Raw genomic sequence first — 16,900 nt, forward strand, 5'->3', positions numbered from 1 at the left:
TCTTCATGATACAGTAAAAATAAATATAATAATTAGCCTTTAGACTTGATAGAAAATTGGAAATATAAAAAGTTGAGTCTATATACAACATCAATAATTCATAGAATTGCATTGGTGTACATGTTACATTTTAACACCTGCAACTTCATGTCAAACCAACTGAGGTTTAGTGTTTAAAACCAGCAGGGCCATGGGTATACATATTAATAGGACTGATTTGACTTTCTTCATGCAGATGGTTAATAAACCAAAGGTTTGAAATTGAGTTTCCATTCATAGGTAGGCATGTGATGCATTGTAATCTGGTCTTGGTAATGGAAAAGTCACAAATAGCATTACCTTAGCCTTTTCTGGTGTTTCTACAAATGTCATCAAGGAATACAGTGGAGTACAGTACTTTGTCTATGCAGCTTGGTCAACTGTCTGAGCCATGAGTCCGCCTGGGAACATCTGCAATAGCACTTACATTTTAGTAATTTAGCAGACACTCTTATCCAGAGCGACTTACAGTTAGTGAGTGCATACATTTTTCATACTGCCCCCCCCCCCGTGGGAATCGAACCCACAACCCTGGCATTGCAAGCGCCATGCTCTACCAACTGAGCTACAGGGGACTAATGTATTAGCTATCCAACTAAACTGAGATGTGATTAATAGGTTTATAATTCTCACAGCCACCCTGTTAAACATGGGATAAGGCAATAGGAGTTTATCTGACTTGCAGGAAATGCCATGTGTATATCATCATGGAACAGTTATAAGGTACACAATTCCGCCATAAAACCAGGTAAATATGTACAGTAGTAGTCAATACACTGATATATATATTTTTGATTTCACCTAGTTCAAAGACTGACAAAAACAAAATAAACAGATAGAATGTTCTGTCCTTAAAGTGGAGTAGAAACAACCCTTTTGGCACACACTCACTGGTTGAATCAACGTTGTTTCCACGTCATTTCAACGAAATTACGTTGAATCAACGCGAAATAGACGTTGAATTGACGTCTGTGCCCAGTGGGAGGTTTGAAACACCCAACGTAGACCAGTTACTGGAAATCTATTATAGAAGATCGTAGATTATATTTCAGATTATTAAATCATATCAGTGTTAATATTACCTTCCTCTGAATCCAAATTGAATAAATTCGATGTCTAAATCACAGTATAGTTGAGTGAGGGAGAACGAGGAAACTCATCTCACATTATGTAAAACATTTTACGACACCATAGCGTTTCGCTACTCACCTGTTTGAGTTAATGAAAATAGCTCACGAATCTCTCATTTGTCTCTGACTGCATTGCCAAACCCTTGACCGCGCGCGGACTTGAACAGGTAGGCCTATGTTTTCACTCCACCGATAAGCCTGTTGATTCTAATACAGCATTAAATGAGTCAGAATTTTCCAAAATAATATTGCCTACGCTATTCAAAAAAGTATATCCAAAAATGTAAACAGTTCTAAATTCCATGCACAAATTGAACCATAGACTACATGCAGTACACCGGTTGCTTTGCTGTACTCCTGAAATGAGCGAACGCACGCCCCTCCTCTTGGCGCGCTCTAGTAATACAGTGTAGCATCTGCCAAGTGCATAAAACGACAGTGAAATTGATGAACAATCTTGCCACTTGACTTCAAAACGTATTTCCTGTTTATTTATTCACAAAGAAAATTCCTAATTCATTATTGCAAATTATTGATAGATATATGTTTTTGATTAAACATAAATATATGAATGAGTAGAATGTGCAATTGTTGAAAGTAACAAAATAAAAACAATGGTTATACTTTCAAAAATTACAATAAAAGCTTACCAAGGAGGGGGTAAGAAAATCAACTGTCTCTTGTATGTGGTTAAATAGTTACTGATGCCAGTTGTCCTATGATAGCCTACAGACAAAATTCTCACAATGTGTTGTATTCAGACATGAACATGTACACATTACATTTCATATCACATTTATTTTTTATCATAATATTAAGTCACTAATCTCTAGGAACATTTGTAAAATGTTGGCAGATCTAGAAGCTAGACTTGTGGCACAAATTAACAGTGGTGTAAAGTACTTAAGTAAGAAATACTTGCAAGTACTACATAAGTATTTTTTGGGGGTATCTGTACTTTACTATTTATATTTTTGACAACTTTTACTTCACTACATTCCTAAAGAAAAGAATGTACTTTTTACTCCATACATTTTCCCTGACACCCAAAAGTACTCATTACATTTTGAATGTTTGCAGGACAGGAAAATTGTCTAATTCACACACTTATCAAGAGAACATCCTGGTCATCCCTGCTGCTTCTGATCTGGCGGACTAAACACATGCTTCGTTTGTAAATTATGTCTGAGTGTTGGATATCCGTAAATTAAACAAAACAAGAAAATGGTGCCATCTTGTTTGCTTAATATAAGGAATTTTAAATGATGTATACATTTACTTTTAATACTTGAGTAAATTTAAAACCAAATACTTTTAGACTTTTACTCAAGTAGGATTTTACTGGATGACTTTCACTTTTACTTGAGTCATTTTCTATTAAGGTATCTTTACTTTTACTCAAGTATGACAATTGGGTACATTTTCTACCACTGCAAATTAATCAGCTACAATACCCTAATAAGCTCCAGTCATCACACCCCATTAGTTTAGCACAACTCTGAAGGCAATTAGGTAAGGCATGAAATGTGAGGGAAGGCTTTTGATGACTCTCAAGGTGAATGTGAAAATTACAGTATTTTTCTTAATCAAATGGGATGGACCCCATGAAACACTTATAATTTGTGAGATAACAACAAAAATCATATTAATACAGACACCTCAGAGATTCCCATCTTAAAATAAAGATACTTTCCCAATTACATCATCTTTGATGGTGAAAATCCATGATCCAAAACATTAATCCAAGCAACAAATAAAGACACAAATAATAATTTTACATGTCAGGCGCATACTAGAGACAAGACAAAAACAAATCTAGTTCCTTTTCAAGATGGTCAGTCTCTATTGGCTATGTTTGTAGGTTACTGCTAAAACAACACACAGCATTCCTCATGTCCAGGTAGTGATTCCATACAGTGACAGTTTAAAATAATAATCTTATAGCAACAGGGCATTGTTATTGTTATTAATTGAAATGTCTGCTGCGTATCGCTCAATTCCCATAGGGCAATCACCGTAGTTAAACCAAACAATTAAAATCATAACATTACGTTTGATAAAACATAGCTGTACCCTCATTGTGATGACCTCATTTGACCCCCTGATGACCATAGACTGAAGGGTCTGCAAAGAGCAAACACAGACTGCATATGCACAACAGTGATGCATGATGGTTTGTTGGCATTACATCCATGGCCTCCAATAGTTTCCATCAGACTTCAACGTCATGAGGCAGGTTTAGAGGGCCAGGGCTTCTTGGAACTGTAGCTAGGTCAGCTGGGGGCCTGGGGGCTCAGTATGTCAGGGGACTAAGGATGAAGAGGCGGTCCTCCTCCCTCCTGATCCACTTCAGCAGCTTATTAACAGCAGCCACGGCCATGGCCTTGGTCCCAAGGGGACTGAAACAGAGGTAGAGCTCAAAGCCACTGGTCACCTAAAGGAAAGGTAGGGTAGAGGTGGTGGAAGAGGGTTTAAAGGGGAGATTAATAACCATGGTACTACAGATATCCCCTGAAGAGATCCTTATGAACCAATATCTTTATTATGCACTGCAAGACTGCATTTTAACATCTAAAGATGGTATCAATAAAATGAGATGTATAACAATGTATGCAAATCTATAGATTGGTATAACACTATGCTTACCCAGGCCAGCAGGTTCTCAGTCTCTCCACAGCGGTAGATGGAGCGCAGGGGACGTGTCGGTTGGTGCAAGCGGCTGTGGAGGTACTGGTACGATCCCATCAGCCTCTCCTGCTCCTCTACAGATTGGTATGGCAAGGGCAGCTCAGGGCTGATGGAGAACACAGAAACATAATGGTTGAATTGGTGGTAAGCCAGGATGGGAGATTGGTAACAAGGACTTTTAACCACATAAGCCATCATGTGTGTCTGATGATCCATGCTCACCTAGTGTAGAGCCCTGAGCTCTTGGACTTGTACAGAAAGTGCCTGAGCTCTGGGATTCCGACCTGGGTGACAGAGTAGCTAGGGCACTTCAGCGCCTCCTTCAGGGCCTGGTAGGCAGTGCGTCGGCTCAGCCTCTCCAGGAAGCGGCGCTTGCAATCCGATAGGTTAAAGAAGTCCTCCCGGTCGGTGGACACCAGGATGAGGCAGAGGTCAGAGGCAGGCTCCATGTAGGAGATGTGGGCGTGGAAGAAGCCAGCAGTGTTGAACTTAGGGAGGCAGATGGGCGTCCAGCCTTCGCCCTCGCGGAAAGATGACGAGGAGCCCACCAGGTTGAAGAGCAGGTGCAGGTCCATGTGGTGCAGGTACTGGTCCTTCTTGCGCACCAGGGTGACCAGACGGTCCCCAGCCAGGAGGATGGAGAAGACCAGGCTCTTGGCCTTGGCGGCCTGAAGGCTGGAGGAGACCAGGTCACGGGTGGAGCTGGCCAGGGGAAGGCAGGTGACAGCACTGAGGAGCAGGCCCGGGTCGCGGTCCAGCAGACGCAGCAGGTTGTCAGTGAGGTGCTCGGAGCCTGCCAGTAGGCGACGCAGGTCGTAGTTCTGCTTGTGCTGGAAGATGTGGTTGAGCTGGGTGAGGGTGAGCAGGCTGACGATCTGGTAGTAGATGTACTGCAGCTCACGCGTCAGCTCTCTGTCTGACTGACAGGTCCGGGATACGCCCACCAGGACCAGAGGAGTCTTGCGAAGGAACACCACTTTGTAACCGTCTTGAACAGAAGATTTGAATGAGAGGGCAATGAAACATCTACAGTACTAGTAGATAGGTGCAGCCTTTCTTGCAATATGGCATGTCTTACCGACAGAACTACCGACTGAGCTTTCAATTATGTAGCCTACTTCATAGTTGTTCACCATGTTTCATTGACAAAAACTGCAAGGCTACTCTAACTCTAATTTGCCCATTCACAGAGATACTACCCACATCATCTACTTACCTGCGTGAATGGAGCGGATGATATTCTTGTCTGCCTCCACGACGGAGACCAGTGCCATCATGACCCCCATGGTGCTGGAGAGGGCTTCCTCCGTGCCGTAGCGGGTGTAGATGGGCTTGCCTGCCTCGCTCAGTACAAACACATGCTTCCTGTGGCTACGCCAGGCCTCACTGCACACATCCTCTTCCTTACTCATGCTTTCTGGGCGCTCCTCCTCTACCTCCACCTCCGGCTGCTGCTCCTCCTGGGTCTCCTGCTCAGCCCCCAGACACAGAGCCTCCTCCTCTGCTGACTCTCCAAGCACAGAGTCTCCTTCAGGTTCAGTCTCAGCAGTCAGGTCTTCAAAGGACTGTGCATGAACAAACATGGCACTCTCCTGGCCAGCACCTGTGGCGATGAGATAATGTTTTTAACACAGTGATTCTGTACATAAACCCATCCTCATCAACATCTGAATACAGGGGGAAAATGTATAGCTTAACTGACTGTCCTGACAGCAAACCCTGGGTTAAACATTTGTCTTTTATACTATTATTTACTAATGTCAATTGATAAAACAGTGACATCTAGCAGGCAACATTTTTAAATGAGTACAAGCGTAATAAAGTAAAAGTGAAATCAGTTTATGGATGTTCTTGGAAGGACAGAGAACTGAGCTGCTTCAACTGTGCTTTGACTATGACACTAACAGCCATTCCAGACAGAGGTCATGAGTGGTGTGCATTATGATAGCCTCCAGGAGAACTGCACTATGACGTGAGTGCCTAAGGCGAATGGGGAAAAAGAGGGAGGCCATCTTTCATATCCTGTTTGGATATTAATCTAATCTAGATGACACTTCCATCTGCCGTAAGAGTTCCCAAGCCTTTTCCCAGGTCAGACTAGAATTTAAGTTCTCCCCTGGAAAATATACAAAACAGCATGCCAGCAAATCTGAGTGGGGCTGAAACTGTGGGCATTATTTAAATAAATCTTTAAAACTTTTTAGCTTTGCTTTTGCCTAGGGTGCTCTTAGTCTTTGTTATTTTAGCAAATCATTTATATTTTAAATTACATTTCAGCTTTTAGTTTTTACCATGGATTAGTCTCTACAGTCGTGGTCAAAAGTTTGGAGAATGACACAAATATTAATTTTCACAAAGTCTGCTGCCTCAGTTTTTATGATGGCAATTTGCATATACTCCAGAATGTTATGAAGAGTGATCAGATGAATTGCAATTAATTGCAGAGTTCCTCTTTGCCATGAAAATGAACTTAATCCCAAAAAAACATTTCCACTGCATTTCAGCCCTGCCACAAAAGCACCATGTCAGTGATTCTCTCGTTAACACAGGTGAGAGTGTTGATGAGGACAAGGCTAGAGATCACTCTGTCATGCTGATTGAGTTAGAATAACAGACTGGAATCTTTAAAAGGAGGGTGGTGCTTAAAATCATTGTTCTTCCTCTGTTAACCATGGTTACCTGCAAGGAAACACATGCCGTCATCATTGCTTTGCACAAAAAGGGCTTCACAGGCAAGGATATTGCTGCTAGTAAGATTGCACCTAAATCAACCATTTATCGGATCATCAAGAACTTCAAGGAGAGAGGTTCAATTGTTCTGAAGAAGGCTTCAGGGCACCCAAGAAAATCCAGCAAGCGCCAGGACCGTCTCCTAAAGTTGATTCAGCTGCGGGATCGGGCACCACCAGTGCAGAGCTTGCTCAGGAATGGCAGCAGGCAGGTGTGAGTGCATCTGCACGCACAGTGAGGCGAAGACTTTTGGAGGATGGCCTGGTGTCAAGAAGGGCAGCGAGGAAGCCACTTCTCTCCAGGAAAAATATCAGGGACAGACTGATATTCTGCAAAAGGTACAGGGATTGGACTGCTGAGGACTGGGGTAAAGTCATTTTCTCTGATGAATCCCCTTTCCGATTGTTTGGGGCATCCGGAAAAAAGCTTGTCCGGAGAAGACAAGGTGAGCGCTACCATCAGTCCTGCGTCATGCCAACAGTAAAGCATCCTGAGACCATTCATGTGTGGGGTTGCTTCTCTGCCAAGGGAGTGGGCTCACTCTCAATTTTGCCTAAGAACACAGCCATGAATAAAGAATGGTACCAACACATCCTCCGAGAGCAACTTCTCCCAACCATCCAAGAACAGTTTGGTGACGAACAATGCCTTTTCCAGCATGATGGAGCACCTTGCCATAAGGCAAAAGTGATAACTAAGTGGCTCGGGGAACAAAACATCGAATTTTTGGGTCCATGGCCAGGAAACTCCCCAGACCTTAATCCCATTGAGAACTTGTGGTTAATCCTCAAGAGACGGGTGGACAAACAAAAACCCACAAATTCTGACAAACTCCAAGCATTGATTATGCAAGAATGGGCTGCCATCAGTCAGGATGTGGCCCAGAAGTTAATTGACAGCATGCCAGGGCGGATTGCAGAGGTCTTGAAAAAGAAGGGTCAACACTGCAAATATTGACTCTTTGCATAAACTTAATGTAATTGTCAATAAAAGCCTTTGACACTTATGGAATGCTTGTAATTATACTTCGGTATACCATAGTAACATCTGACAAAAATATCTAAAAACACTGAAGCAGCAAACTTTGTGAAGACCAATACTTGTGTCATTCTCAAAACTTTTGACCACGACTGTACAATCCTCACTTGTTCTCTGCTTTTCCTGTTTGAACTCCCATGGCTGTTATCTACAGATTGTCTGTCTCGTACTCTTTTTATTGTTTTTATTCATTTTTCTGTAAAGTGCATTGCGTTGCATCCGTGTCTAAAATGTGCTATATAAATAAAGTTGGATTTAAAAAATGAATGTCCCACTGTTAAATGCCCACATCAGTAGAAATCCACTTTTTCGAACTTAAAGACAATGGCCAGTGCTTACCCAATATGTTGTGCTCCTGAGTGGCGCAGTGGTCTAAGGCACTGCATCGCAGTGCTAACTGTGTCACTAGAGATCCTGGTTCGAATCCAGGCTCTGTCGCAGCCGGCCGCGACCGGGAGACTCAAGGGCGGCGCACAATTGGCCCAGGGTAGGGGAGGGAATGGCCGGCAGGGATGTAGCTCAGTTGATAGAGCATGGCGTTTGCAACGCCAGGGTTGTGTTCGATTCCCACGGGGGGCCAGTATAAAAAAATATATATATGTATTCACTAACTGTAAGTCGCTCTGGATAAGAGCGTCTGCTAAATGACTAAAATGTAAATGTTGCGTGTCGATAAGTCATCGTTTTAGTCAAAGTATGACATATTTGGCTTGAAGTGACAAATCCAAACTGCCTACTTCATGCAAATCCTTGTGAATACGGTGTTTTTATTTTTCCAAAGTTATTCCTCTTAATGACTGAGATGAGCCAAATAGCCTTGTGTCCACCTGGCCGCTTGAGCCATGGAGCAAATTAAAATAGGGCCGGCAAACAATCTTTCAATAGTTATCCATATTACCGGAGCTTCATCTTATTTTTTCTAACTATTTCTAAGGCGGATTCGCGGCCGCAATTTATGGAAGACGCCAAAACTTTGGAGATAACAATAGATGGCAAAGTCAAAGATAGGCCAATTGTTTCCATCTGTGGCAAAGTTGTTCCTTATCACAAATCCAGCTCCAGAACCAGCCATAGAGCCAACTGGCAAATCTTTTGAATACGGTGTAGTAAAAAAAAAAACTCAAGATGCATTTCATCTCTAGGACAGGAAATTATGTCGATGTCGATGCCAAGAGGCGGGCCTTTAAAAAGTTCCTTTCCAGGGCATAAGACTTAATTGGTTCATTGGCCATGCACTGCCAAAGTATTGGTCAAACAAAACTCATTGTATGCCATTTTTATCCCACTCGAGTTGTGTTCTGATTACAAGGGTCCTCTGTAGCTCAATTGGTAGAGCATGGCGCTTGTAACGCCAGGGTAGTGGGTTCGATCCCCGGGACCACACATACGTAAAAATGTATGCGCACATGACTGTATGTCGCTTTGGATAAAAGCGTCTGCTAAATGGCATATTATTATTAAGGGGATCCCTGAAGAATTTGCTATCACAAAAGGGGTCTCCAGACCCAAAAAGTTTGAGAACCCCTGTTTTAAAAGAAAGTTGAAAGTCAACACTGGTGGTGCAAGCCAACAAAAGCCTACCAGTTCTAATTGAGTCCTATTTTCTCAGTAATGCTAATGTTTTTATCAGCAGAGCCAGCAGCATTAATCACTCCTGATGAATAGGCTACTGTATTTCCTTCCCTAAAACAAATCTGTATCATGACCTTCAGAGAAGGCAAATAAAAAAACGTGCCATATCAATCATAATCCAACATACTCTCATAGTCTGAAACAGAACAAATAAGACAAGCAAAGCCTACCACTTATTTCAAAGACCACTTATTCTAAATCCAGGAAGCAAGGTATGTGGATGAGAAAGGATACATGTGAGCTCTTGTGCAGCGACATTCCTACTCCCTCTTATCCAGCCAACACACTGGCGGTTTGGTCACAGAGGTAGCATGGTTCAAAATGTGTCAAAGCGGTTTCTTGGAAAACGTCACATGATGAAATTGAGTAAATGGTAGATTCAACAGTTATTTCATGCTGCGGTCTCTCCCGTGAAACAAGAGCTGTTAGCCCAATCAATAGTGAATGTGGATTGTAAAGTATTTATTTGAAACTATTTCCAATGAAAATAATAATTATTATTTTTAGGTCCATAGTTGGCCAAGTGCAATATCATAAGCTGCCTATTTACCCTCTGTTCAAGTGGACACATATTTCAATTAGATAAATATACATTTTCTGTCACCATAAAGTTGCATTGTTCAGAACTATGACTGGATGTGTAATTCAGACAGGGGAGCTGGTCTGTAGTAACATGACATCTACAGTAAGTAGGCTACAAGTGGATATCGGTCACTGGAAAGTGATGCCATTATTTGAGTAGCCATGCCCACCTGGTTCTGTGCCCTCCACCAGGCCTGGCATGGGGCTTTCAGACCTCTCATTGCGGAGACGGTCCACTGGTGCCAGGGTGCCATTCTGCTGGACCTCCCACGGTACACCCTTGTTGTGGACGTCTACAGCCATCACTGCTGCATAAGTTACTACAGGGACAACCACCTGTAACACAGGATAGTAGATACCAAGTCTGTCAACATCTCAAAAGGGGCAAAGGTCAACATGTTTACAAAACAGTGAGTTTCAGTATGCGCATCAGGCTCTCGTGTTGTGCACCCTGACTCCAAGTTGAGTACACTGACTGTGTTTCTGTGACTATGTATACATGTCATGTTAAAGATGAGAGGGTAAGATGACTGGTACAACCGTCGACAACTTTAGCTAGCTAGCACGTTTATTAACTAGCTAGTTTGATAGCGTAGCTAGCTAGTTCTGCAGCTAAATAGGATAGTTAGCTAGCTAGGAAGCTAAAGCATTTTCCTGCGTGTACACAAATTATTCTCAAATCATAGCTACCTTTCATTTCTTCGAGTAGAATTAAAATGCATGTTAAATGTTGTAACGTTATCGTAAACCGTTGTTTCACTCCTTGAGTGTAAAAGAATACCCCCTCTAGCGGGCGCGCATCTCCTGACAGAGGTCACGGAAGTACAGTTCCTCTATCATTGAATTATGGGGAATGAAGTATTTTCTCCCTATTTTGAGTGTATTGGGTACGTTCCCGAATGCGTCTATTTTCACTTTAAAAGCCTCGTTTTAAAACCCTTGATGCTGCGTAGATTCGTTCATATTTTGTAATATAATATAATATGCCATTTAGCAGACGCTTTTATCCAAAAAGACTTACAGTCATGTGTGCATACATTCTTACGTATGGGTGGTCCCGGGGATCGAACTCACTACCCTGGCGTTACAAGCGCCATGCTCTACCAATTGAGCTACAGAGGACCACATTTACTGATGGATTACAATTTTCAGTGTGCCAAACTCGCTAGTTTTGTGGTGGTTAACAATATCTCGAGTTAGAACGTATGCGATGGTCTAGCTCAGACAAAGAAAACAGAAAGAAAGATATCTGAACGTACCCCTTTGATGATTAGGTACACACAAGGGGCGGATACTTTTACCTTCAAACTGTGCGGCGCGAGTGTTGTATGTGCGATAGCTAACTAGCTGTAAACAACCAATGCAGGGGAAGTTTTACATTTATGAGAGCTGAAATGAATAATATAAGTATTAATTTAACATATACACAATAGCTTTTAGGTAAGTACGGGCGAATGTATGCAACACCCCCTGCTGTAGAGTAGGTGACAATGAGATAACAGCTAGCTAGTTAGCTAACATGAGTTTATTGTTTACTGTAACGTTTGATAACCATTGGCAATAATACAAAAGTTAGCTAGCAAGAGAACCAGCTAAGATGACCATGTTGAACACAAACATGATTAATTGCTTTTTTCTTGACAGGGTGGTCGTCAAAAATGGCTATTCGTGCCTACTACACCATCTGTTCCGATTTCTTCGATCACTCAAGAGATGTGGCAGCCATCCATTGTGGACACACCTTCCACTATGAATGGTGAGTTACCAATGGCAGTCAGAGGAATCAGTCAACATGTAGGAAATATTATGGCCCGCTAGTAATTGTGGCTCTAGGTAAATGTAGTTGTCTAGCTGTTGTTAAATGACAGTTGTTTTTACCCCTTCTGCTTACAGTCTTCTTCATTGGTTTCAGACTGCTCCCAACAAGACCTGTCCACAATGTAGAAAACAGGTAGGACTTGCTATACTGGTGTCCCCTTCTGAACACTGGTGATTCATTCTGCATGCATTACATCAATCCCATTCCACTCAAAATGACTCTACAAATACTTCTTCTGCATGTTTCTCTTTATGTCCGGACTCTCCCCTCAGGTTAGCACCAGACACATTATCAACAAGTTGTTCTTTGACATTAGTGGTGAAGAAGAGGGATCCTCTGCTGACCCAGAGAGTTTGCAGGTAGGCCTACACAAGGAGGAAACACTATATTTACGGCATGTAGATTGGGGTTCATATTATTGTATGATTTGTCGTTTATTCAGTGTTTCGTTCATTTCTTCTGCAGAATGAGCTCAATAGAATGAAAGCTGTTTTAAGTACCAAAGGTAAGACGCCAGTGAACAAAACTGATGCTTGCTTTGATAGACGATGTGTCATTATGATGGTGTAACTATTTTGCATTTTGTACTGCTGAAACATTGACTTGTATTTTTATCCTCAGAGAGAGACTGAAGGGACAGACTGAAGATGGTAGAACGCTTGAAGGAGACTGTAGACGGGCAGAAGAAAGGCCTGGACATTGTGAGGAAGGAGATTGGTGAGAAAGAGATGCTCTGCTCAGCTCTCAGGGTAGGTGCCACGTTTTCAAACACAAAGACACATGTATTTACATGCTCCTATCTACCTGACATGTCTCTAACATGTAGTTTTATTTTTACCCAGGCTGCCAAGGAGGAGGCCCGATGACTCCAGACGAAAATGAAACATGAGAGGTAGCCCTCAGACACACACTCACGCAATAATAATTAGCACGCTATCGTGCCGACCTTAACCATACTTTGCTGGCTTGTAAATTTTACTAGTGTGTGTGTGTGTGTGTGTGGCCTTGTCCTTCCCAGTCTGGATGTGGTGTTGCAGGATCAGAGAGCTGAGGTCGAGTCCATGATATGGGTGTTGGCCAGGCTGCCGTGGAGCAGCTTTCAATCTACTGCATTTCTCTCAAGAAGTAAGGAACATCAAACTCATAGCTGCTGTGTGTTACTGTTGCACTATACATTGTCAGGGGCATCACTGTTTTGGAAGGATTTGTATCAAGTAATCCTATTATCGTTTGCAGAGAGTATGACAACCTAAATGGGAGCCTCAGATCTTCAAACGAAATGTGAAAAAATCAAAAGGGAGGTGTTTGCTTCAAACAACAAGGTAATGGATGTAAACAAATCACATTAATTGAAATGTTCTGTGATAATGTCGGATGTGTCTCTCCTTCCAATTTCAGACTGACTGTCTCTCATAGCTCTGTAGTTACATAAAGCCACAATGGAGATGAACAGGACCAAGGATGACATGAAAGCTGTCCAAAATGACTTGACCAACGCAGACAGAGATCACCGTAAGAAACCCCCATTCTTGAAATTATAAGCACTATACAAATTGCAAAGCTATGTTTCATTTGTATAATAAAAATACGAATTTAATTTACTACTCACTAATTTGTGTTTTTAATAAAAAAGTTGAGATTCTTCAAAAGACCTAACAAATCCTTGAGCAGACTAGTCTTTTGGGGGGTTTGTCACTTCACCAATCGATTCTCTGCACAACACATGTTACTTAGTATACAGTGCATTCGGAAAGTATTCAGACCCCTTGACTTTTTCCACATTTTGTTACATTACAGCCTTATTCTAAAATTGATTAAATAAAAAATGTTGCTCATCAATCTACACACAATACCCCATAATGACAAAGTGAAAACAGTTAATTTTTTTAATTATTGCAAATGTATAAAAAATGGAAAAATACCTTATTTACATAAGTATTCAGACCGTTTGCTATGAGACTCGAAATTGAGCTCCGGTGCATCCTGATTCCATTGATCATCCTTGAGATGTTTCTACAACTTGATTGGAGTCCACCTGTGGTAAATTCAATTGATTGGACATGATTTGGAAAGACACACACCTGTTTATATAAGGTCCCACAGTTGACAGTGCACGTCAGAGCAAAAACCAAGCCATGAGGTTGAAGGAATTGTCCGTAGAGCTCCGAGACAGGATTGTGTCAAGATACAGATCTGGGGAAGGGTACCAAAACATTTCTGCAGCATTGAATGTCCATAACAACACAGTAGCCTCCATCATTCTTAAATGGAAGAAGTTTGGAACCACCAAGACTCTTACTAGAGCTGGCTGCCCGGCCAAACTGAGCAATCAGGGGAGAAGGGCCTTGGTCAGGGAGGTGACCAAGAACCCGATGGTCACTCTGACAGAGCTTCAGAGTTCCTCTGTGGAGATGGGAGACCCTTCCAGAAGGACAACCATCTGCAGCATTCCACCAATCAGGCATTTTATGGTAGAGAAGCCACTCCTCAGTAAAAGGCACATGACAGCCCGCTTGGTTTGCCAAAAGGCACCTAAAGGACTCTCAGACCATGAGAAACAAGATTCTCTGGTCTGATGAAACCAATATTTAACTCTTTGGCCTGAATGCCAAGCGTCACGTCTGGAGGAAACCTGGCACCATCCCTACGGTGAAGCATGGTGGTGACAGCATCATGCTGTGGGGATGTTTTTCAGCGGCAGGGACTGGGAGACTAGTCAGGATCGAGAGAAAGATGAATGGAGCAAAGTACAGAGAGATCCTTGTTGAAAACCTGCTCCACAGCGCTCAGGACCTCAGACTGCGGCGAAGGTTCACCTTCCAACAGGACAACGACACTAAGCACACAGCCAAGACAACGCAGAAGTGGCTTCGGGACAAGTCCTTGAGTGGCCCAGCCAGAGCCCGGACTTGAACCCGATCGAACATCTCTGTAGAGACCTGAAAATAGCTGTGCAGCGACACTCCCCATCCAACTTGACAGAGCTTGAGAGGATCTGCAGAGAAGAATGGGAGAAACTCCCCAAATACAGGTGTGCCAAGCTTGTAGCGTCATACCCAAGAAGACTCGAGGCTGTGATCGCTGCCTAAGGTGCTTCAACAAGGTACTGAGTAAAGGGTCTGAACACTTATGTAAATGTATTATTTCAGTTTTTTATTTGTAATACATTTGCAAACATTTCTAAACCTGTTTTTGCTTTGTCATTATGGGGTATTGTGTGTAGATTGAGGGGGAAAAAACAATTTAATCAATTTTAGAATAAGGCTGTAACATAACAAAATGTGGAAAAAGTCAAGGGGTCTGAATACTTTCTGAATGCGTTACTTTCTGAAACCTTCTTGGTAGATCTGGTGTCAGTCACTGATGAGTTATTTTCCCCCTTGTCTTTCAGCCCTGCCCCAGTGGAGCTGAAACAGCCCTGTCTCCACCAGCCTGCCGACAGTGAGGACATTGGCCTCAACATGACCTTTGACATCACCACCCCTGACCCGGTGGATAAGAGGTTGTCACAGGTCCCATCAAGAAGATGCCTCTGGACCCAGCCGCTTGAGTCTCCCTCTACATTGTGTCATTGACGAGGGACATATGCTACTGACACTTATTTGTTAATAAACAGTTCTGATTAAGTATTGATCATAATTATCTTATGTTCTTTGTTTCTCAGGTTGTCGTCCTCGCCGACCAAACACCATTACAAAGCCTTGTTTGGAAGCAAGGTATTTTACCACTTCCAAGGGTTCACTTAACACATGCGCCACATGAACAGACTTTTCTCTGGATAGGATCATTTGCTAAATTACTAATGTAATGTTACATTTTAGAGCTAGATGTGTTGTACATTAGTGTGCATGCTATAAGCTTCTGTGTTTGTGAATGATCTCAGGTCAGAGAGGAGGCGGCGTCCATGGATACCTTCTTCCGTAACGCCAACCTGTTCAGGAAGAAGACCTTCGGCAGCATGCTGGACCCCCAGAGGAGTAAACTGGGAGCTGTAGCTTTAACCTGACTATTGTCTTTCCATCACAACACTACAGTTACTGTATGGAGATTCTGGTCTCTTTCTTACTATGGGCCTGTTACACATGTTCAAACCCTCAATTACAGTAGTCAAGTACAGTGCACTCCACCTAAAGACTTCCAAAACCAGACCCACTTATTGCCCTTGCCTTCCTGTCTTGTTCCTGACAGCGATATTACTAAATGTATCACTATCTCATATTCCAGGTCAGAAGTGGTTACGGTGGACTTGCGGGAAGGACCAAATTCTTCCAGCCTGTATCCTTTTCTTAAACCATACAATTCAGATGTACTGACAGGTATTTTTCATTGACATGGGTGTTGAAGTACGTATTGTGACTGTGTATTATATCCTCTATGATGTCTATTGACAGTTATGTTTGTTATACATTGCTGTAACTAATCTCATAGGAAGGAGGTACAGGTGAATGCCATTTGTTATGGAATGCCATTTTCCTTAATTCAGCCCCCCACACCAGTCTCCTTTGTCAGAGATTCGCCCGCTCATGATGAAGGCCAAGAGGAGAAAAAAATCCCGACCAGCTCCTCCCAAGATCTCCACCTGCCTTACTCTTAACAGTTTTCTGGAGTGACCTGTCCATCCCTTACTGATGCATGTGTGTCAGCTGGACCTCTGACACTAGCGACCAGCCCGTCTGGAGCAATAGAGAGGAGCAACCTGAATAGGTTTACCGGTCAGGTAAAAATAACTTGGACCTCTTACTTGAGGGCCTGCTCCAAGCTTTGGGCATGAATGGGCATAGCTGCTAGTTTGATGAAAATATTTGTTTTGGTGTATTGAGACTTCATTTGGCTCATCATGAAACCCCCTGTCTGTGTTAAGTAATTTTATGTTGAGACATTTTGTTTTTTTTCTAATTTATGATTTTGAGTGTGAGGAAGCGTTATCTGCTGACTGAAACAAGGGGGACTTTCCTGCATTATATCATTACTAGCATCTGTGAAAAGTCAGGCATTTGACTCGGTTGCACATTACACAAATCAATGTTTTATCTATCTTTCGCACTTGAACATTTCTTGTTTTACTTACACTGTCTGAATATTGTAATACAGAATTGTATTGGATATTTAGAAGTTGTTTCTCACTTCCCCAGAACATCATTCTCTTGTTTCAAGTGCTATTTTTCTTTTAGATGCATACTTTTACTTGTGATTAATGCGTAAGATCTCTTGTTTGTGAAATAATAAACTATCGTTATTTTCA

General features: G+C 42.3%; 1 protein-coding gene and 1 pseudogene across 2 annotated transcripts; one reads left to right on the top strand and one right to left on the bottom strand.

The window, feature by feature from the left end:
• Positions 1-1,638: 1,638 nt before the first annotated feature.
• Positions 1,639-10,746, bottom strand: mon1a (MON1 secretory trafficking family member A). The gene is made up of 6 exons (XM_084173910.1): positions 10,530-10,746; positions 10,010-10,175; positions 5,074-5,460; positions 4,080-4,845; positions 3,816-3,963; positions 1,639-3,603 (listed from the first exon to the last, which is right to left on the bottom strand). The coding sequence occupies exons 2-6, from the start codon at positions 10,140-10,142 to the stop codon at positions 3,463-3,465; spliced, it is 1,575 nt and encodes a 524-aa protein (XP_084030036.1). The 5' UTR covers positions 10,143-10,175; positions 10,530-10,746; the 3' UTR covers positions 1,639-3,462.
• LOC311138347 (E3 ubiquitin-protein ligase TRAIP-like) lies at positions 10,269-16,842 on the top strand (annotated as a pseudogene). The gene is made up of 14 exons (XR_014615472.1): positions 10,269-10,360; positions 11,484-11,595; positions 11,733-11,790; positions 11,931-12,017; positions 12,124-12,163; positions 12,280-12,407; positions 12,501-12,550; positions 12,677-12,783; positions 12,895-12,961; positions 15,050-15,225; positions 15,286-15,374; positions 15,542-15,649; positions 15,883-15,933; positions 16,155-16,842. The product of XR_014615472.1 is annotated as an E3 ubiquitin-protein ligase TRAIP-like (transcript).
• The last annotated feature ends 58 nt before the right edge of the window (positions 16,843-16,900 follow it).

The sequence above is a fragment of the Coregonus lavaretus genome (assembly GCF_964263955.1).
Source record: "Coregonus lavaretus genome assembly, chromosome: 12".
Lineage (NCBI taxonomy): Eukaryota > Metazoa > Chordata > Actinopteri > Salmoniformes > Salmonidae > Coregonus > Coregonus lavaretus.

Coding starts and splice junctions, on each gene's coding strand:
- mon1a (XM_084173910.1), bottom strand. CDS start 10,142: ATGGCTGTAGACGTCCACAACAAGGGTGTACCGTGGGAGGTCCAGCAG. Junction 3,964..4,079: donor AGCTCAGGGCTCTACACTAG/GTGAGCATGGAT, acceptor GTTCTCCATCAG/CCCTGAGCTGCCCTTGCCAT. Junction 3,604..3,815: donor CTGAGAACCTGCTGGCCTGG/GTAAGCATAGTG, acceptor CCTTTCCTTTAG/GTGACCAGTGGCTTTGAGCT.